Source organism: Mixophyes fleayi, chromosome 3 (assembly GCF_038048845.1).
Source record: "Mixophyes fleayi isolate aMixFle1 chromosome 3, aMixFle1.hap1, whole genome shotgun sequence".
Taxonomy (NCBI): Eukaryota; Metazoa; Chordata; class Amphibia; order Anura; family Limnodynastidae; genus Mixophyes; species Mixophyes fleayi.
In genome coordinates, this window is record NC_134404.1 from 13,455,244 (window position 1) to 13,478,845 (window position 23,602).

General features: G+C 42.4%; 1 protein-coding gene across 15 annotated transcripts in view; it reads right to left on the reverse strand.

Annotated features, from left to right (window-relative positions):
• Positions 1 to 23,602, reverse strand: part of OTOF (otoferlin) — a 309,139-nt gene that overhangs the window by 175,291 nt on the left and 110,246 nt on the right. For all 15 annotated transcript variants that reach the window (XM_075201127.1, XM_075201124.1, XM_075201132.1 and 12 more), the window contains exons 3-4: positions 10,746 to 10,834; positions 5,092 to 5,191 (exon numbers count right to left, since the gene is read on the reverse strand). In XM_075201127.1, the coding sequence (XP_075057228.1) occupies positions 5,092 to 5,191; positions 10,746 to 10,834 (189 nt within the window). The remainder of the gene's footprint in view (positions 1 to 5,091; positions 5,192 to 10,745; positions 10,835 to 23,602) is intronic.

Here is a 23,602-nt window from a genome sequence, read left to right on the forward strand (position 1 = left end):
GCCTGAGTCAAGCGCAGTGGAGACTGATTTCCGTGTTGTGCAAGGTTCTGCAGCCATTTGAACTTGCCACACGAGAAGTCAGTTCCGACACTGCCAGCTTGAGTCAGGTCATTCCCCTGATCAGGCTGTTGCAGAAGCAGCTGGAGAAAGTGAGGGAGGAGCTGGTAAGCCATTGCGATTACAGCAAGCATGTAGCTCTTGTGGATGTAGCCCTTCGTACGCTTTGCCAGGATCCGAGGGTGGTCACTCTTTTAAAGTCAGAGGAATACATTCTGGCCACCGTGCTCGATCCTCGGTTTAAAGCGTATGTTGTGTCTCTGTTTCCGGCGGACACAAATCTACAGCGGTGCAAAGACCTGCTGGTCAGGAGATTGTCCTCTGAAGAGGACCGTGACATGCCAACAGCTCCACCCTCATTTTCTTCCACATCTATGGCTGCGAGGAAAAAGCTCAGTTTTCCCAAAAGAGGCACTGGCGGGGATGCTGATAACATCTGGTCCGGACTGAAGGACCTGCCAACCATTGCAGACATGTCTACTCTCGCTGCATTGGATGCTGTCACAATAGAAAAAATTGTGGATGATTACTTTGCTGACACCATCCAAGTAGACATGTCAGACAGTCCATATTGTTACTGGCAGGAAAAAAAGGCAGTTTGGAAGCCCCTGTACAAACTGGCTCTATTTTACCTGAGTTGTCCCCCCTCCAGTGTGTACTCGGAAAGAGTTTTTAGTGCAGCGGGGAACCTGGTCAGTGAGCGGCGAAGGAGGTTGCTTCCTCACAACGTTGAAAAAATGATGTTTATAAAAATGAATAATCAATTCCTCAATGAAGTACAGCACTGCCCTCCAGATACTACAGAGGGACCTGTGGTTGTGGAGTCCAGCGGGGACGAATTGATAATGTGTGATGAGGAGGAAGTACACACTGTAGGGGGAGAGGAATCAGAGGTTGAGGATGAGGACGACATCTTGCCTCAGTAGAGCCTGTTTAGTCTGTACAGGGAGAGATGAATAGCTTTTTTGGTGTGGGGGCCCAAACAAACCAATCATTTCAGTCAAAGTTGTTTGGTAGGCCCTGTCGCTGAAATGATTGGTTTGTTAAAGTGTGCATGTCCTATTTCAACAACAGACCTCTCAACTGCAGCTCATCCCTCCTCTGCGGGGATAATGTCTCCTGTGCTCTGACACGTCACTCTGTGTACTCTCAGCCTCAGGATCTGACACTACAGCTACCATGCCTCTTGTAGCAGCCCTCACTCCAGGGCCTCTTCCATGTGCAGTGTCCCCCTCTCTCTTGGGTTCACTATAGTGGCATGGAGTTCTCCCCCTCATCCAGGGCACACATTCCTTGCCCTGGCTCAGTCACCACGCTCAGACTTCCAGGCAATGCTGGGGGAGCCTGGGAGCTTCCACCCCAGGTCCCCAGCTACAACTCTCCTCTCCTGTGTCTTCTCTCTCTTTCTGACACTTTAAAGATCGTGCCTTTAAATGAAAAAGTCAGTCTTCATTGCACGACTATGTGCAAGTGCAACAGGGACATTTTTTTGGGTTTACAAAGTCAAACAATAACACTACGACCCTTGCTGTCTGGGGTCTGTCAATGACGAATTGTCTGGAGCATGTTTTGAGGAGGTATTGTGGCCCCGGTATCAAATTGGGTACCGGGGCCACCCCACTATGCAGTCCAGATACTTGTTTGGTGGAATTCCGACACGTGGAGGGTTTTTTAATTATATTGTGGCCTCGGTACCAAATTGTGTACCGGGGCCACCACACTACGCAGTCAAGATACTTGTTTGGTGGAATTCAGACCAGTTGAGGGTTTTATTATTATATTGTGTGGACCACTCTATCTATACCACACTACAACTCTATACCACTCTATTTCCTACTTTAATTCTATTTAATTCTATTTCCTACTTTAATTCTATTACTAATTAATTAACATAAAGAGGAACAAAAAAAACCAATTTTACCAAAAGTATAATATGACTTAGACTTACAAACACTACACTTGAAAGATCGTGCCTTTAAATGAAAAAGTAAGTCTTCATTGCACGACTATGTGCAACAGGGACAGTTTTTTTCTTTACAAAGTCAACTAATAACACTTGGACCCTGTCTGTCTTTAACATACTTAATGGGATCTCAATGACGAATTGTCTGTAGCATGTTTGGAGGAGGTATTGTGGCCCCGGTATCAAGTTGGGTACCGGGGCCACCCCACTACGCAGTCCAGATACTTGTTTGGTGGAATTCTGACACGTGGAGGGTGTATTTATTTTATTGTGGCCCCGGTATCAAGTTGGGTACCGGGGCCACCCCACTACGCAGTCCAGATACTTGTTTGGTGGAATTCTGACACGTGGAGGGTTTTTTAATTATATTGTGGCCTCGGTACCAAATTGTGTACCGGGGCCACCACACTACGCAGTCAAGATAGATAGATGCGTATCATAGATAAAGTACATTCAGTGGTGTGGGGCAAATTGAAAAATATTCAAAATGCACTGACATTATCAAAAACAAGAGGTTGTCACACGCTAAAACTCCAACATGTATATGATGGAGAGGATGGAGGAGCAGCCGTATGTGTAGTGTAATGCAGACCTGTTGAAGGTTTTTTATATATTTTATTGTGGTGCCCAGTGCCCACTCCTCTACGCAGTCCAGGTACATTTATTGGTGCGATTCATAAAAGTTCAGGGTTTTTAAGATATTGTGGTGACCCACTCCTCTACGCAGTCCAGGTACATTTATTGGTGCGATTCATAAAAGTTCAGGGTTTTTAAGATATTGTGGTGACCCACTCCTCTACGCAGTCCAGGTACATTTATTGGTGCGAATCAAACAAGTTGATGGTTTTCTTATTATATATATTGTGGTGACCCACTCCTCTACGCAGTCCAGGTACATTTATTGGTGCGATTCAAAAAAGTTCAGGGTTTTTAAGATATTGTGGTGACCCACTCCTCTACGCAGTCCAGGTACATTTATTGGTGCGATTCATAAAAGTTCAGGGTTTTTAATATATTGTGGTGACCCACTCCTCTACGCAGTCCAGGTACATTTATTGGTGCGATTCATAAAAGTTCAGGGTTTTTAATATATTGTGGTGACCCACTCCTCTACGCAGTCCAGGTACATTTATTGGTGCGAATCAAACAAGTTGATGGTTTTCTTATTATATATATTGTGGTGACCCACTCCTCTACGCAGTCCAGGTACATTTATTGGTGCGATTCATAAAAGTTCAGGGTTTTTAAGATATTGTGGTGACCCACTCCTCTACGCAGTCCAGGTACAATTATTGGTGCGATTCATAAAAGTTCAGGGTTTTTAATATATTGTGGTGACCCACTCCTCTACGCAGTCCAGGTACATTTATTGGTGCGAATCAAACAAGTTGATGGTTTTCTTATTATATATATTGTGGTGACCCACTCCTCTACGCAGTCCAGGTACATTTATTGGTGCGATTCATAAAAGTTCTGGGTTTTTAATATATTGTGGTGACCCACTCCTCTACGCAGTCCAGGTACAATTATTGGTGCGATTCATAAAAGTTCAGGGTTTTTAATATATTGTGGTGACCCACTCCTCTACGCAGTCCAGGTACATTTATTGGTGCGAATCAAACAAGTTGATGGTTTTCTTATTATATATATTGTGGTGACCCACTCCTCTACGCAGTCCAGGTACATTTATTGGTGCGATTCATAAAAGTTCTGGGTTTTTAATATATTGTGGTGACCCACTCCTCTACGCAGTCCAGGTACATTTATTGGTGCGATTCATAAAAGTTCAGGGTTTTTAATATATTGTGGTGACCCACTCCTCTACGCAGTCCAGGTACAATTATTGGTGCGAATCATAAAAGTTCAGGGTTTTTAAGATATTGTGGTGACCCACTCCTCTACGCAGTCCAGAAAGATACCTTTTTGCAACGTTTTGGACTAATAACTATATTGTGAGGTGTTCAGAATACACTGTAAATTAGTGGAAATGCTTGTTATTGAATGTTATTGAGGTTAATAATAGCCTAGGAGTGAAAATAAGCCCAAAAACTTGATTTTTAAACTTTTTATGTTTTTTTCAAAAAAAATCCGAATCCAATACCTTAAATCCGAACCGAGACCTTTCGTCAAGTGTTTTGCGAGACAAATCCGAACCTCAAAAATAACGAAAATCCGGATCCAAAACACAAAACACGAGACCTCAAAAGTCGCCGGTGCACATCCCTAATCTTAATTAGGACAAGACATTTGCTTCTCTTTGGCAGACAGAGGCCATAGAATTATTTTAACATTACAGGAGCACCAGATATTCTCACCCCCATTTATCCCCTTGTGCTATGGGGAAAAGTGATAAGTATTCTCCACTTTAGCTATAGGCCTTCCAGTGACTGGCTGAGGAAATGGATAGTTCTATGAGGAAACTGTAAATGTCCACTTCCCGTTGCAAAAATCTAAATTGGTGGTAGTGGGAGAGAAAAGAGGCAACTGGGAGAGAAAATGAAAGAGCTGTGAGAGAAAAAGAGTATGCTTTTAGGAAAAAAAGAGATCTGGGGATCAAAGAGATGCTAATCTAGCGAAAGCACTAATTTTGTGTTGGTGACCAGATGGCCACAACTTGTATCACTTTGTGATGTATGGTGGTGGAATTTAGACCAGTTTAAAAAATCATATTTCTACTATTTGTAGGTGAAAGTGCAATTGAAGGGGCTCATCTCAACCAGGCGGATCCAAGGACTGGTGAAGAAGGAGGCCAGTAGTAGCTAAGTCCGATGACAAACCCTCCCTAGCTACCAGTACAATCCACGTATTACAAAGTACCCTTATCGTGAAATATACGGATATCTGTCCTCTATAAAAGGACCATTGGTCACATAACTCCATGATAACTTCTAATATCCTTATATTTCGCAGTATGGAGTTTATTATATCATACATACTGAACTAGTGTGCAATATAAATTATTCTCCCTTATAGCACAGTGTTCTGCTGTATCCTACAGGATTAAAACAATAAGTTAATCATTGAGGTTATCTGCTTTCTGGCATTAAAAGCTTATCTTGCTGTGAACATACTCGTATTGCTGAATTGTTGTCGTCGATGAGCGTGTCCGTTACTTCCAGCTGAGCCTCCTCCACCACTTTTTGGAGCACCATTCGAAATGTCCCGATAAGTCTGCAAAAAAGAAATAAGTAAGCAGAAAGGACTTGGTAAAAATCTAGATAAATGCTTGTTACAGAAACTGAAATCTAAGAACACACTTGTCATAGACAGCAACATAGCGTAACGTGTTTCTTAATTCAAGCCAAACATTGTTTGTGAGACAGCCAGCAGATGAGCTACTGACATGCAGTCCTAAAATCACTTCATGAGCTAGAAAACATGTTAGTTTGTCATCTTCATTGACTGAATATATTGTACATGTGCAATGCTTCATGGAACTGCACTGTGAGGGGAAGATCCAGACTGCAGAAGGAGGGTGGGCTAGTTAGAATAAGGCTACACACTACACACTAGAAAAGGATACACACTACACAAGGCTACACACTACACAAGTTTACACACTACAGAAAATGTCTCCCGATGCAATATTGGTGACGATTTTACCAACGATTGAAAGTCCCGATCAGCAGCTGATTCATGTGTACATACTATACACACTTTACATGATTTACCGTCAGATCTGTGCTCTTCATCTGTCATAACCATTGGCTGAAAAGATGGTGACTCTGTAAACACTGTGGAGATCTATGGATACTGCCGGTCCTGAGTGCATACACACTGCAGGATTGGAACGACATAGTTCCATTGTTTACCGATATTTTTAGTCTGTTAATAAAATCAAATCAAATGATACAATGTGCTCTGGAACTTTAATTGTTGATCGTTGAAGCGTACACACTGATGTGATATCGGGCCGAATGGTCATTTATGGAGTGATTGGCCCGATAATCATCTGAAAACCCTCTAACGTGTACCCAGCCTTAGGGTTACCGACTGTCAGGGAATTGGTATTTCGGGGCATCCTACGGACACTTTACATTAGGGATGGTCTCCTTTTGTGTTTTCTTAACTGGTTTTGTTTGCACTTTAATGTCTTTCTCTAAAGCAGGTCTGGCAATTGTAAGGTAAAAAAATAGCAACTTTATAAACGTTTTATTTTTTAAGAACCTGGGGAGCAACTCGGTGGGTGATTTAAAGTTCTGGATTATCACATCCGCTCCAATCTACTGTGCCACTTGGGAACCGTTCTTAGATCAGTACTGTTAATAACTGGAAGAAAAGTGCCGTCTCAGGTGTTTTCTGCAGTGATGTTTTCTTCCTTCTTGTGATAAAATATTTATCTGTTGTCTATACAGCATTTTACTTTCAGGTCATTCATAATTCACAGCTTGCTTCCCACTCCCTCCCACGGCTTCTCTCCATGTGGAGGAGGATGAAAGCTCTGTAAATGGTTTCAATATACATCTAATGAGAACTCCCCCCGGGCGGCTTACATTATGAATCCGCTGTTCAGTGCAACCATGCACAATGGATTATTTCTAAAAAGTTCAGCTTAGAGGGAACAGAAGACGATGGTGTCCACTCCACTGAAACTCTTAAAGAAATCCTGAAACAATTATATTTATATCATAATGTATAAGACAATAATTGTTAATAATATTATATTATTTTTGCGTTTAGAAGCAGTGTGATGCCTCCAGTCTCCCAGGTACTTGCGTCATCACGGTCCCACCCCTCGTTGACAACAACGGGATTTATGGCATCGTCCACGATGACACAAATCCTGCTTCAGAAGGAAGTGATTCGGGATCCGGGAGGGTTGCCTACTCTGCCAGAAGTCCATAAATACTCCCAGAAATTCAGCAGTCTCCTGTCACGAGTCGCGGCAGTGCCTCAGGCCACCGTGACTCTCCATGACGACTGGGACGTCACTTCCTGTTTCGCCCCAGCCGTTGTATGTGAGCGCCGCGTCCCGACATTAGGGGCAGCCGGGCGCATGTGCAAAACAGCCCCAATCATTCATTTATTATTCAGCTCCTGGGCTGATTGTCTGTTACTCCCCGCTGTGGCCATTGGTTAGTGTTGGTATATAAGGCAGGGAGGGCCTAGTCTCCCTGCCGGTTATAGTTCTCAGTTGCCTGTGTACTAGCCTGCTCCAGTGCCCTTGAACCTGTTGCTGTTTTGAACCTTCCATGTATGACCCCTGGCTTTGTTATTTGGACTTGATTCTTGACTGTTGCACCTGACCTTTTGCTTGTGACCCTGACCTCCGTTGATCGCTACCAGCCCTGACATCTTGCCTGCCCCTAACCTCGTTGCCTGATTCTGACCTACGACCTCGGCCTGTTCCGGACTCCTCTAGATTCTACTCCTCGCTACTCTGCGCTACGGTACACTCATACACCTGTAATACCTTGAGTATAAGACCTGGGGGCATCCGAGTAACTGTGAGCGTAACGAGCTCTACGGGAAAGGCGGCTGCTATAGGTGAAGACCTCTCCATCTTGTTCTACGGGTTTATGTTAAGACCGTAGTCGTGACATCTCCCTGATGTTCTGGAAGACTTGGCAAGTATGATTTTGTGGGTTGATTCGCCATATACAGAGTGCCTCATACCTCAGTGATGTCACTTCCTAGTGAATTGCTAGGCTGCGTTCTCATGAATATAGATCACAAGATAGCCGACCAGGTGACAAGTGTGCTTTAATTCCGTGCATTTATTAGTCGCTGGCTCTATTCCCACTCAACGCAGGGGATCTAATTCTCTTCTAATTAGCTCTCTGGTGAGTGATGAGAGGGAACATGACTCAGCTCTAAGGTGACACACGTGAAGGATTCGCTCTTATCTCTATCATTTAATAATTCATCTCCATTCTGTGTGACTGGGCCAATATCAGATATCTTTTATTTCCCTGCCGAGAGCACCTGTATTATTCATCACAAGCCTCCATTGTCATGGACGGCCTTTGTTGGATCAGACTTCTTAATCAAAGCCCGTTATTAATTAGAGCAGAAGGAAGGGGACTATCTAGGATCCTAGTCAGTAATTTAATGGACTTCGTCGTCAGTAACCCTTTGTCTTCATTTGTTTTAAGACCGATTCTAGATATCTATATGTACAAACATCCACATGAAGTAATTACAATGATAGGAATGTATCAGACACGAGGATGTTTCAGATACAGCTTTGATGTTTGGTGAATAATGTATTCTAGGCAGCGAGCACTAAGATTTTCTGTCTTTGTAGTACATTCCAATGGGCCGAATGCAAAAACAACTGATAACAGCGAAAATTAGCTGACACTCATCTACATCACGAGCATAGATTCAATATAAAGGGCCCGAGTCATTAAGGAAAGTAAGACAAAACAAGGAGTAAATATTCTCTGGGACAAACCCATACTTAGCAACTTTTTGTAGCTGGTGTCCGGGAGCCGCCCGGGGCAGGTTAGCGTGCCGGTGGCTGGGCTTTGCGTCATTTTGGACCCGCCCCATGATGTAATGACGCCAACGCATCATTTTACAGCGGGGTCGGGGCCAAATGCCACGATTCCTGGAGAATCGCGGCATTTTGGACCTAATTCTGCCCACTTCACTAGGAAGTGGGCAGATGTGGGAGATTTCCATACTCTTACGGGAGTCCATGAGACTCACCCGAAAATGCGGGAGTCTCCCAGACATTCCAGTAGAGTTGGCAGGTATAGACAAACCATGTTACAATGCAAGAGGTGCATATTAGTTTATTATTTTGCACATAAGTTAAATACTGGCTGTTTTTCATGTAGCACACAAATACTTGATAGCTTTATTTTTACAATGAAATATAAAGTTGATCTAGAACATGCCCTACCCCAACTATAAATCTGTCCCCACATTTTAAATTTACCTCCCCTTCCAATGCAACATGGTTTTGCCCAGGTGCAAAGTTACTCATTTTTTATGCTTTACTCTCCTTAATGGAAACTTTTACAAATATATTTTTTAATTTTACAAGACACTCTTCATTCATAGTGGATCAGTTTGCACTTTGTTACAATCAGTGGCCCTTGTATGAAATGCAATAATCCATGGATGGCAGTCACTTTCCAACACCGGTGTATCTGCTCTTATTTAAAGACAAATGTACAGTATTTTTAAACAGGGTTTATTTTGACCTTATATATACAGATGTGTTGACATGAATCTGCACAAAATACTTTTTTCCCCTTCTTATTTGCATTCATTGACTTTCAATGGAAGCTGCTCTGCTGTGCAGAGGTAAAATGATAATCATCCAATGGAACAGCCCCCTAGTGGCGTCAGATATGCAATGCTGGCCACTTACCACTGGATTTAGGCACGGCACATCCGTGTCACATTGGCCTAATTCTCATACCTGCCCTTCAGAAGATGTGGAAGGGATGAACAGAAGAGTTGGACATGACTTGGCCAATACTATTCACATCATAAAGAGGGTAGTTCAATGTGTATAATAACAATAATAATATTAATTATTGTATTTATATAGTGCTTTTCTCCCGATACTTGAGACATTGGATGTAGCTTGTTTCACTGATTACAATTGATGATGCTAATTGTCCCCTCAATGACCCCATGAGTTTTGTGTGGCTTGATCATTCAATTTGCAATATCACAGAATGTCTCCTCACACCTTTCTAGCAGGTATGGTCCCTTACCTGCTCCATAGGCAAATCGAGGGGGGGTGCCTGGAACCCCCCCAAAGCCTGGGGCACTGTATAATTGAGGTGGCTGGACCCTGCTCCCGCTTTACACGGCTCTGTTTGAAAAGGGAGAACTGCGTGCACCTAACAGTAGTGCACGCAGCATTGCCCATGTATATTATAGGGATAGGAAGAGTTGGAGAGCAGCCAAGCACTGCCTAAAATTATAGCTACGCCTCCATGCATGCTGGTCACGCCCACTGGTGGCGTGGTGTAGAAACCCCCCTCTACAAATCCTGCATCTGCCCTAATTCGGGAGTCCCAGACATTCCCGGTAGAATAAACAACTACTCAATGTGCAATGGATTTGTCCATTTACTCAGGTTTTCAGTGCTGATTGCACCCTGCTTAATGCAATCTCAGAAAGATGCACAGGTGGAAAGGTCAGATCAACGAACCACAGCTCTTATTTAACTCAACATTTCTGGTATTATTTCCCTGCAAAGCAGTGGTGGAAGTGGGGGGGTGTACGGACAGGGGTATGTTATACCGCCACTTCTCCTACTTCCTTCACTGTAACACTATCACATTCCATTCCCTTGCACTCCCATTACATTTTTCGTACCGGCATTTCTAAATTTCTATGCCGCCCCTTCTCATTGTCCACTTCGACCTCTGCTGCAAAGTGTAGTGTGTCACATTTACTTTGACCTAACTTACAAATCAGCACATTCTGCTTCCTAGAAGCCTAAAAACCGATGACTGGAACTCTCTGCGCTGCAAGATAGAGCAGCGCCCCCTCATAAGCCTATTTCTGCATTCACAGAAAACACTCTGCACAGATTTAGCTAGAAATAAGAGCCCTAGTTATTTCAGCAATAATATTTAGCTGAGGAAAGACCCACGGATATATATTTCTAGTAGTTAGCTTGTTGCACCTTCAGCACGGTGCAGAATAATGGATGTTTTCCTTTCTCGTCTAGCTATATTTGCTATAACTGACAATGCTCTGACATTTGTAACAATGCTCCTGGGAGACACAGCATGGTATGAAACAGACTGACCTGTTAGTGAAGACTTTGCTGTAGTTAAACACTTGTATTTCCAGCATCTCGTTCCCGTCTATGTTACTGGCGATCGGCCAACGGAAAGTCTGAAAGAAGAGAGAAGACCGGTCAATAAAGGATGTAAATTCCGCAGGTCACCAGGCTCGGCGCGCCGCGGCCAAGTACGGATACGGTTGATTATTTATTATGTATCCACAAGGATTCAGCAATGGATGTGTGCGCACTATATTCAATTTCCAAAGGATAAAAAGTGTATTGTGAAACGTACATCTTATGGCAGAAATGTTCCCAGATAATCAGACTGATAAATAAGACACAAACCTCCCAACTGTACTGATTTAGATGAGACTGATTTCAGGGCACCCTCCTTCCACCCCACTTGCATGTGCCGCATCCACTGTCGCGCGTAAAAGCTACAGGTGAGCATACAAGCAACAGGTGTGTGCAGCATTGAAGTGCTGGACACACCCCCAAACTGGCAACTCCCCTGTGTTGCATGGCTACACCCCCAATCTCAGATTGTCCCAAATGCAGAAGACTAAAAATCGGGAGGTATGTTTATATGCTGTACCATTGGTGGTTGGGAACTGCGCTGCTATTTCTCTCTATGTGGATGGAACTGTTATAAATTCTAGCAGCACCAAACATCCTATGACAATGTCATTCTTTACTCTGTTTATGACAAGTGAGGCCATAAGCCAAACGTACAAATACATTAAGGATCAATACAGAGAACTTTCATGGGGATTTTTTACCCCAAGGACTATACACAGGACACGTGGTCACCCCCTAAGGTTAGAGGAGAGGACGTTTCACAACCAGCAAAGGAAGGGTTCTTTACAGTAAGGGCAGTCAAGATATGGAATTCACTGCCAGGGAAGGTTGTGATGGCAGATTCAATAGATATGTTTAAGAAAGGGTTAGACAAATTTTTAGCGGAAAAGTGTATCCAGGGATACGACCGTTAATTAAAATGAAGGATAGTAGTGGATATAGGGTAAAAATAGGACTGCAATATTGGGTCTGGGGGGATTTTTCCCGATTGAAACAGATTGGCAGTTGCTTAATCTCCAGCATTTATGTGGAGTGTATTAGCCAAACTGTCTCCCGGCACCAGAGGGGGCACAGTTGGCAGGAAAGCTTTTGCAATCAGTGACTAATTCCTACGGTGTTATCGCTGACTGGCTGCAGGTCACTGCCCCCATTGAAGCACCCTGGCTCTTGGTCTCTTTGTGTGGAGGAGTCCATGAATGCTTTGTGTGAGCACAACATTGCCGAGAGCAGAAGAGGAGTGGTCACTCTCACACCAGATTTAGCTCCAGCCAATCGTAAGGGACTAAGTCCCGGGACCAGTGGTTAGTGCCTGTGGCCATACACTGGTTTTGCTATTAGCCATTAACTGACTCGCCACTTATGTTCGCCGACATCATATAACTAATTAATTCAATAAACTGTGACCTATTTTGCCAAAATTAAATGGTTGTCTGTGTGTTTATTTAGACATGATATAGAACGTAAGGCTAAACAGTAAGAGAGGTTTTGTGTAATGAGGAAGAGGAATCAACAGTCTTCCAGGTTATAAAGTGTAGTAAGATGACATGGAAGGGGACAATGCTATAACAGACATTGCTGCTAGCAGGGAAATCAATTTACTGACCAAGACAGTAAGGCCCAGTCATAAACTGACAAAGTGCGGACTGACACTGCTGTATTCTATTTGTACAAGTACAAGGCCTACTTGTCCACCACGTGTACTCTAAGGTAAATGCCCATTTCCTGCACCTGAAAATGCACTTAGTGGAAAGATCACTTTGAAATCTACTAATATATTAGAACCATGCGCTTCATTAATGTCAACTGTTTCCTTAAACCCTGTTTGGTTTAAGTCTATGTCTTACGTTAATTATAAGAGGAGAACATGACTTTCTTTAATACAAATGTCAAAATTTATTTTTACATTGGTGGAAGTTCATCTAGAAATGCACTTTCCCTCAAACGTGCAACTGGAATATCCAAAATGCGTTGAGATGACAGTATCAGGCAAGATCTGGGGGTAAATGTATCAAGCTGCGAGTTTCCAGCAATTTTGAAAAGTGGAGATATTTCCTATAGGAACCAATCAGATTCTAGCTGTCATTTTGTAGAATGCACTAAATAAATAACTACAATCTGATTGGTTGCTATAGGCAACATCTCCACTTTTCAAACCTGCCGAAGACTCGCAGCTTGATACATTTACCCCCTGGTCTCCAGCACACAGAGGCCATAGAAAAATCATCTCCTTTTGTGTAAAGAAGAGGGTGGTGCGCCCTCCTGATAAGGCATCTTGGCCCTAAAAAAGAGGGTGTTTTTCTGCAAAAGTAAGTGCGTGATGACACAATGAAATGTTTGTGTTGTATTTTTGCATTTGTACAGTGGCGTGGCGCTGTGGAATCTGTGATGCCTTATAAATAAACAATGATTATGCTGATGATGATGATAATGATGGTGAAGATGATGGTGATGATGATGGTGATAGTGATGATGATGATGATAATGATGGTGAAGATGATGGTGATGATGATGGTGATAGTGATGATGGTGATAATGATGATAATGATGATGATAATGATGATAATGATGGTGATGATAATGATGTTGATGGTGATGATGATGATGGTGATGACGGTGATGATGATGATGATGATGATAATGATGTTGACGGTGATAATGAGGGTGATGATGATGACGATGATGATGATGATGATGTTGGCGTGATGATGGTGATAATGATGATGACGGTGGTGATGATGATGATGATGATGATGATAATTATTATGGCGATGATAATGATGATGGTGATGATGATGATGATATGGTGATGATGATGGTGATGATAATGATGATGATGACAGTGATGATGATGATGGTGATGATGATGATGATATTGGTGATGATGATGGTGATGATAATGATGATGATAATGATGATGACAGTGATTATGATGATGGTGATGATGATATTGGTGATGATGATGATAATCATAATGATGATGATGATAATAATTATGGTTATGATGGTGATGATGATGATGATGATGATGACGGTGATGATGATGATAATGGTGATGATGATGATGATAATGATGTTGGCGGTGATAATGATGATGGTGATGATGACGGTGATGATGATGATGATAATGATGTTGGCGGTGATGATGATGGTGATAATGATGATGATGGTGATGATGATGATGATAATGATGATGATGATAATTATTATGGCGATGATAATGATGATGCTGGTGATGATGATGATGCTGATAATGATGATAATGATGGTGATGATAATGATGTTGACGGTGATGATGATGATGATGATAATGATGTTGACGGTGATAATGATGGCGATGATGATGACGGTGATGATAATGATGTTGGCGGTGATGATGGTGATAATGATGATGACGTTGATGATGATGATGATAATGATGATGATGATAATTATTATGGCGATGATAATGATGATGGTGATGATGACAGTGATTATGATGATGGTGATGATGATGATGATATTGGTGATGATGATGATGATAATGATGTTGGCGGTGATAATGATGATGGTGATGATGACGGTGATGATGATGATGATAATGATGTTGGCGGTGATGATGATAATGATGATGGTGATAATGATGATGATGGTGATGATGATGATGATAATGATGATGATGATAATTATTATGGCGATGATAATGATGATGCTGGTGATGATGATGATGCTGATAATGATGATAATGATGGTGATGATAATGATGTTGACGGTGATGATGATGATGATGATAATGATGTTGACGGTGATAATGATGGCGATGATGATGACGGTGATGATAATGATGTTGGCGGTGATGATGGTGATAATGATGATGACGTTGATGATGATGATGATAATGATGATGATGATAATTATTATGGCGATGATAATGATGATGGTGATGATGACAGTGATTATGATGATGGTGATGATGATGATGATATTGGTGATGATGATGATGATAATGATGATGATAATGATGATGATGGTGATGATGATTATGATGATGGTGATGATGATGATGATATTGGTGATGATGATGATCATAATGATGATGATGATAATAATAATGGTTATGATGGTGATGGTGATGATGAGGTGATGATGGTGATGATGATGATAATGAGGTGACGGTGATGATGATGGTGATAATGATGATGATTATGGTGATGACGGTGATGATGATGGTGATGATGATGATTATAATGATGATGATGACAGTGATGGTGATGACGGTGATGATGATATTGGTGATGATGATGATCATAATGATGATGATGATGATAATAATTATGGTTGTGATGGTGATGATGATGATGATGATGATCATGATGATGATGATGATAATAATTATGGTTGTGATGATGATGATAATGATGATGATGTGATGATGATGGTGATGATGATGATAATGAGGTGATGATGATGATGGTGATGATGATGATAATGATGATGATGGTGATGATGATAATGATGATGATTATGATGATGATGATAATGATGATGATGGTGATGGTGAGGTGATGATGGTGATAATGATGATGATGGTGATGATGAGGTGATGATGATGATGATGATAATGGTGGTGATGATGATGATGATGATAATGATGATGATGGTGATGATAATGATGATGATGATGGTGATGATGATGATAATGGTGATGATGATGATGATAATGATGATGATAATGATGATGATGGTGATGATGATAATGATGATGATAATGATGATAATGATGATGATAATGATGATGGTGATGATGATGATTTTATGCGGAAGTTAAAGAACGACTATTAAAAATCCAGAAAGGAACATTCTTACAGAATGAAACAAGTCAGAACAAGATAAATGTTCTCCGAGTGCTTGTACTCATACATCATAGTGTGACTTTCATAACGTTTCACTTGTGTATAATAAGCGTGGTGAATTGAGCACTGAACGCTTACATTCATCCTCTATGTATAAGCAGCATTAATGTGATGTAGATTAATCCTCGTTTTGGCAACAGTTCTGTTTTCACATTGCAACCCATTACAGCTTAGTGGCCCTTTCATTGCAGTGTGGTTCTTGCATTTAAGAACAAGTGATACACTAGACACCACTTGTACATTTTATTGCATGATGTTGTTATCACATAATATTTAGTACAAACCTCTATGTGGTGAGAAATAAAACATTGAAACGCAGTAACTATGAGGAGTGAAAACATTAATCCCTGACATTCATCAAGGTCAGTAAGTGACTGAATAAATACCAGTAATTGCTTTGTAGACTTGTGCTGTTGCTGGATTCTGATGACGATTTATCACACGTTTATTTGATTACGTGACCTGGAATAATTGTAAATTATTTGTTTGCTCAGTTATATTTGTCCATTTCGATTCTTTCCAAATTTTTTAAGAAAAAAAAACAAAACCGTGGACCGCGCTCACCTCAGCACTGGTCCTGATTTCACACTTTATTAAGTATGAAATAACCAAAGAAAGAAGAAAAACAAATTTATTTTGCATTTAATATGCTGTAAATAAGTGTGTGTGGGCTTTTGTATTCAATTAAACTTTATTTTTATTTTCAACTTGTCAAGCATATTGGGCAGTAAGGACAGACCTTAAAGACTCCAGCCCATTATACTGGGACCACTAGGGTGCTAAAGTTACCTCCCTACAGGGGTCACAATCATATTTATTTTCCTGGTACCCACAGCCCTGGGGGGTGTCAAGAATAGTCAAAGCTCCTTTTACCATGGACTGATAGACTCTCTGGGGGGCATATAAATAATCCATTCACCATGCAGTGCTGATCCTGAGGAGCCTGGGCTGGCAGTGAAGTCCCGGGGGGATTGGTGGGGGTGTGCTGGTTCCGTTATTATTACCAGCACCCATGGGAGATAATGATAGAGCGTAGAGCGGTAGTGTTCCAGGGACTATTGCTGGTCACCACTGCTTTGTAAACTGGGGCAGTGTTGCCCGATTCTCCTGAGTGTGTAATTTATTTCCCAAGTTTTGGGTAATTAACATATTAAGCTCTGCTAGTCTGTTGTCTTGTAGTCTGAATCTGCTCGGTTAAGAGTAATGGCTTCCTCCATCATCCAGAGAAAGTCATTGTAGCGTTGACTTTGAGAGTAATGACTTCTTCCATCATCCAGAGAAAGCCATTGTAGCTGTGACTTTGAGAGTAATGGCTTCCGCCATCATCCAGAGGAAGCCATTGTATCTCTGATGTTGAGAGTAATGGCTTCCTCCATCATCCAGAGAAAGCCATTGTAGCTGTGACTTTGAGAGTAATGGCTTCCTCCATCATCTAGAGGAAGCCATTGTAGCTGTAACGTTGAGAGTAATGACTTCCGCCATCATCCAGAGGAAGCCATTGTAGCTGTGACTTTAAGAGTAATGGCTTCCTCCATCATCCAGAGAAAGTCATTGTAGCTGTGACTTTGAGAGTAACGACTTCTTCCATCATCCAGAGAAAGCCATTGTAGCTGTGACTTTGAGAGTAATGGCTTCCGCCATCATCCAGAGGAAGCCATTGTATCTCTGATGTTAAGCGTAACGGCTTCCTCCATCATCCAGAGGAAGCCATTGTAGCTGTGACTTTGAGAGTAATGGCTTCCTCCATCATCTAGAGGAAGCCATTGTAGCTGTGACGTTGAGAGTAATGGCTTTCGCCATCATCCAGAGGAAGCCATTGTAGCTGTGACTTTGAGAGTAATGGCTTTCTCCATCATCCAGAGGAAGCCACTGTATCTCTGATGTTGAGAGTAATGGCTTTCTCCATCATCCAGAGGAAGCCATTGTAGCTGTGATGTTGAGAGTAATGGCTCCCTCCATCATCCAGAGGAAGCCATTGTATCTCTGATGTTGAGAGTAACGGCTTCCTCCATCATTCAGAGGAAGCCATTGTAGATGTGACTTTGAGAGTAATGGCTTTCTCCATCATCCAGAGGGAGTCATTGTAGCTGTGACATTGAGAGTAATGGCTTCCTCCATCATCCAGGGGAAGCCATTGTAGCTGTGACGTTGAGAGTAATGGCTTCCTCTATCATCCAGAGGGAGTCATTGTAGCTGTGACATTGAGAATAATAGCTTCCTCCATCATCCAGAGGGAGTCATTGTAGCTGTGACGTTGAGAGTAATGGCTTCCTCCATCATCCAGGGGAAGCCACTGTAGCTGTGACATTGAGAGTAATGGCTTCCTCTATCATCCAGAGGGAGACATTGTAGCTGTGACGTTGAGAGTAATGGCTTCCTCCATCATCCAGAGGGAGTCATTGTAGCTGTGACGTTGAGAGTAATGGCTTCCTCCATCATCCAGAGGAAGCCATTGTAGCTGTGATTTGTAGCATTTGGAGGGGAGTTCAAAATAGTGGTATTCCAGATTCCCATGGTTCTGTCAGTCCGTTTGGGGGGAGGGGGGGAGCAGTTGTTACCTTGAATCTGGGAATCTATAATCTTGGAGTCCCTTTTTCTGATCTGGGTGTACCACTGCAGGAATTGGTCTAAACAAAAGTTGGACAACACCTGCCCTATAAGTTCTTGGACCTTCAAATCTAATATCACCACGGATGGGGGCAGCGTGAGGTGACAGTGGGGGGGCCTGGCAGTGTACTCCACTGCCTACAGCTCTCCTCTCCTTTACGTATACCCTATTTCTTCATCAGTCCCCCCCAGCGCCTGGAGAGGGATTATCAGATGATTGACCCCCACAATCCAGTTAAAAATCCAGACACCCATTTTTGTGTATGGTCTTAACATGTACATATCTTTAATTATTTAACTAGTACAATATATACAGCATTGCTGATGCTCGGATTAACCAGAAAAGGTTTTGTTTGTGTTTGTTATATGAAGAAAATATAATGACAGTAACATTGTGACAGCAGATTAGGTGTCTCTCTAACGCCCGCCATCCCCGCAGGACTGAGATTATATGTTATTTTGGTGTCAGTATATGCTGGAAAGACGCCAAGCTGAGCTACACGTATTAATATTCATAGCTGAAGAAACTACACTTATTCTTTCTCTGGGAACTGTGTGACATCAAATATAAGTGTCAATTTGGGTACAAAGAGTTTACAGCTAATGAAGGCATGAGCCAAACAAAGGCAATATGTGAGATAAACCCCTAAAGGCCTAATTTATATTTCATCATAGACTCAAACACAGCAGAGAGAACGTAGACACGAGAGTGAGGTTATTGCCTTGTCTGTGCGCTCAGCTGTCCGCCATCAATGCTGCTACTGACATTTTCTGTTCAGTAATAACGCTGCAAGTACCAGGGGCTGGGAAGGTATTTCCACTTAAACGGCTGTTTTACTGTGATTGTGGCCTTGTTCTCTGCACATGAGCTGCAGAGAATCCACTGTCTTTCTGGGTAACAGTATTTACAAATTATCTTCTCCAGCGCTGTTATAGGGGGACTGAGTTTCTGGAACAAGATTCCACATTTGCAGAAAGGAAATGTCAGATAGCACATACAGGTCCTGATTCATTAAGGAGAACAAAGCATAAAAAAGGAGTAACTTTGCACCTTGGCAAAACCATGTTGCATTGGAGTGGAGGTAAATTTAAAATGTGAGGACAGATTTATAGTTGGGGTAGTGCATGTCCTAGATCAACTTTAAATTTCAGTGTAAAAATAAAGCTATCAAGTATTTGTGTGCTGCATGAAAAAAACAGCCAGTATGTATCTTATGTGCAAAATAATAAACTAATTTGCACCCCATGTATTGTGACATGGTTTGTCCAGGAGAAAACTTACTCATTTTTTTGCCTTACTTTCCTTAATGACTCAGGCCTATAATATTTTGTAAAGTTTCATAGCAAGATAATAATGATTATTGCATCATTGTAATTGTAGTTAATATATTGTGCTGGTATGCTCCACTGCAGTGTAAGGTCTTTTATTTAGGTGTCTTAGTCCCTGCCATAGTGGAGCTTAGTTACGTTTCTCAACAATACTCACACAAGACCAGCTTGTCCTGCAGCCACTTTACCTACCAGTTTATCTGTGACTGTGGCGATACCACAAAGCAAACACAAGGTGGTAATATAAACCCCATCTAGATAGCGTACAAGGCGGCAGAATTTACCCCTGCGTTCTGAATTCACTACACCTTGGCTACATAGCAGGGGGAGGAAGTGATGACAAAATCCCAAGATTTCAGGCAATTGATTACATCATACATACTGAATAAGAACAGCTGGATGCTGGACATCCAGTATAAAGGACAAGAGAAGTGGTACTGTGCAGTAGTTGTCTATGCCATACTTGCCAACTCTCCCGGAATGTCCGGGAGACTCCCGCATTTCGCGAGAGTCTCCCGGACTCCCGGGAGAGTATGGCAATCTCCCTGATCTGCCCACTTCCTAGTGAAGTGGGCAGAATTCGGTTCAAACGCCGCAATTCACGACGCGATTTACGAAGCCACGCCCCCTACCCGCCCACCTCCCCCTTGCAGCACCCGGAAGTAAATTATTAAATGTTGGCAAGTATGGTCTATGCATTAAAATGAGAACAAATACTAAAAATGACACCCATCATACAGATTAAGAGAAGTGGTAGTGTGTCATTGTCTTTACATATAGAATGAGAGAGATACTGAGAACGGCACCTAAAACATATAGGAGAAGTTGTACTGTACACTTAGTTCTGCATACAGAGTAAGAGAAGTGGTACTGTACACTTGGTTTTGCATACAGAGTAAGAGAAGTGGTACTGTGGAGTCATCGGTTCATACAATAGAAGAGCACATAGAACATAAGGGATCCAATAAGAGATCTTAAACTCCACCCATCTCCACCACCCTCCGCCCCCTCTTTTCCTGGGGTAAATAATGTGACAACTAATGCTGTTTATTCATTCATATTTCATGTTACACAATTTTTGCAAGTTGATGATAATTCTCTATTAATTTTAACCTCTGGACCATCTGAGATTTCTCCTCTGTATGTGACATGCGATGGTCTATTTCCAGTGTGTCCATCTGTCATACTCAGGGACCCCACATCCCCCCAGGCCTCAGCTAATGTTATGTCTAAGTACATCTGTCAGCTTTGCAGCTGGAATCATTTCTTTCCATGTAACTCCCAGATAGTGATGCATTTAATTGATGTCATCGCTGGTTAGACCCCCTCTGTCCTGTCACTGACGTGCTGGTCTCTCTGCTTAGGGCACAGACTCATCATTCCCTCCCCATAGACAGTGAGTAGAGGGTCCACGTCTCCACCTTAAAGAACAGCCGACCTCCCCATCTCCCCACTGAGCAGACAGCAGCAGCCACAGATCACCCGCAATATGGTTCAGTATTTCTGGTGTAATCAATTCTAAAGTATTTTTTCTGGCTGGTGTTAGCACGACAAGGAGGTTCTCCAACTAATACTATTTATACACATTGCTGTTTATGTAGATTTGGACTCAACTCTATGGGCCTGAGTAATTAAGGAGAGCAAAGCATAACAAAGGAGTAACTTTGCACCTGGGCAAAACCATGTTGCATTGGAGGGGAGGTAAAAATGTGGGGGCAGATTTATAGTGGGGGTAGGACATGTCCTAGTTCAACTTTAAATTTCAGTGTAAACATAAAGTTATCAAGTATCTGTGTTCTAGATGAAAAAAACAGCCAGTATTTAACTTATGTGCAAAATAATAAACTAATTTGCACCCCTTGTATTGTAACATGGTTTGTCCAAGAGAACATTTACTTCTTTATTTGCCTTACTTTCCTTAATGACTTGGGCCCTACATGGTTTTTTTTCCAACAAAATACGCATTTTTGTGTAGGGAATGTGCACACAAAGGGTCTGATTTATTAAGGCACGCGAAAATGAACGTATTGTGCGTTGTCTTTGGAAACTCCTGTAATTCGAGCACACGCATGTCTGTATTCACCTACAAGCAGATCTGAAGGAACGTCTCTTGTTGTACACACAGAGCGCACTGCAGGACACATATGTGAAAGATGAAGTCACAGAAGAAAGCACAGAAATGAAAAACTATTCAATCTATGTCATCTGTTTATAATCAGGGCCGGTGCTAGCCTTCATGGCGCCCTAGGCATTTTTACAAAATCGGCGCCCCAGCCGACGCACCCCCACCCCCCAAAAACAATCGGCGCCCTCCTCCCTCCTCCCCCCTCACCCCGTCTTTCCTTACCTCACCACCGCCGCCTCTCTGCTCCGTCTCCTCCCCTCCACTAACTGATGAGTGGAGGGGAGGAGACGGAGCAGAGAGGCGGCGGTGGTGAGAAAATAGCCTCTTCCCCCCCTCCTCCGTGCATCTGAATGCTGTGCGGCGGCCGTGACAGGTATGGTCAGCGGTCGTCGCACAGTTTTAAAGTAATTTTCATTCTGGAGGGCGCCCTCCAGAGCCCGGCGCCCTAGGCAAGTGCCTAACCTTGCCTAATGGGAGCGCCGGGCCTGTTTTTAATATAGTCGTTAATGAAAAAACATTATCATTAAATACATATATTAGGATGTCATTAATGACTACTGTACATAAAATACATTTATACAGCTGCTCCTGATTGCAAACACATGTTCTAGCTGTATACGCAGCCGTCATCACTAGTAATCAGCACTTACACCTGACCTGTAGCTGGTGCCAGGGATACAACAAATAAACACGTACCTTAGAGATGCCCAGAACTTGAATCGGGCGCTGCTGTGTGCTCCAGCTTGGCACGCCCTTACTGTACACTGACTACCTGCATACGCCCAGCCCCCTTCCAGTTGCACCCCTAAAATTGTAGGCTGTGTTAAGTGTCCTTTGCGTTTGAAGATGAAGTGGACCTTCCTGCATTCTCTGACATATAGTTCATTTCTGGGCATTGCATAGACCAATTACACTCACAATACGTCACGTATTGGCAGTTACGTTCCTTAATGAGTCAGGCCCAAAATGTGTGAGCACAAATCCCTTCACAGCCTCGGACACATCTTCCGTCTACTACGCTCTACACTTTGAGAGGCAGAACTGGGGAGGGAAGAGGTAGGTAGATGTATGGTAAGTACAGTAAGCGGGGTGCGCACGTAGAGATAGAGACAGCTAAAGTGGCGCCTGTCAAGAGGCGTATTTGTTGCTGATGCTCGACCCCCTGTCTGATGCACGTGATGCAGTGTTTTAAATAAATCGTTTTAAAAAGCGAGACCTCCTCCTAGCGTTACCAGCGCTAGCGCTCATAGCCGAGGCGGGTAGCGGCAATTTTGCAGCACATAAAAAAATGCACAAACCCCCCCCCGAGAAAACAGTGCTGGTGCAGTGAGTGTGGTGTAATAAAGAGTTACTTGGGATAATTATATGGCTTTGCTGGTGCGCTATTGTTCCAGCAAGCCCAGGCGCGCCTAAACTGCCTGTGTATGCTAGCTCTTGTAGAACTACAAGTACCAGCATATTCCCCATAGTTGCCTACTCTCCTGGAATGTCCGGGAGACCTCCCTCATCCTGCTGCTTTGTTGGTGTATAGGACACACATATCAACTTAAAATTTCAGTGTACAAATAAGCTATTGAGTATGTGTGTGCTACATGAAAAAACAGTCAGTATTTAACTTATGTGCAAAACAGAACACTCATTTGCACCCCTTGTATTGTAACAGGGTTTTGTCCAGGAGACTGAAATAAGAATCCTCTTCATTTAAGATCCTTAATGAATCAGGCCCCTATTTATTAATAAACAGGGTTTTGTCCCAATAATTATCATCTGTCATTGCTCTGATGACAGATGACTTTTCAGATTGAATCATTAAATAGTGTTCCCGGGACAGCGCATCTGATAGGAGGATT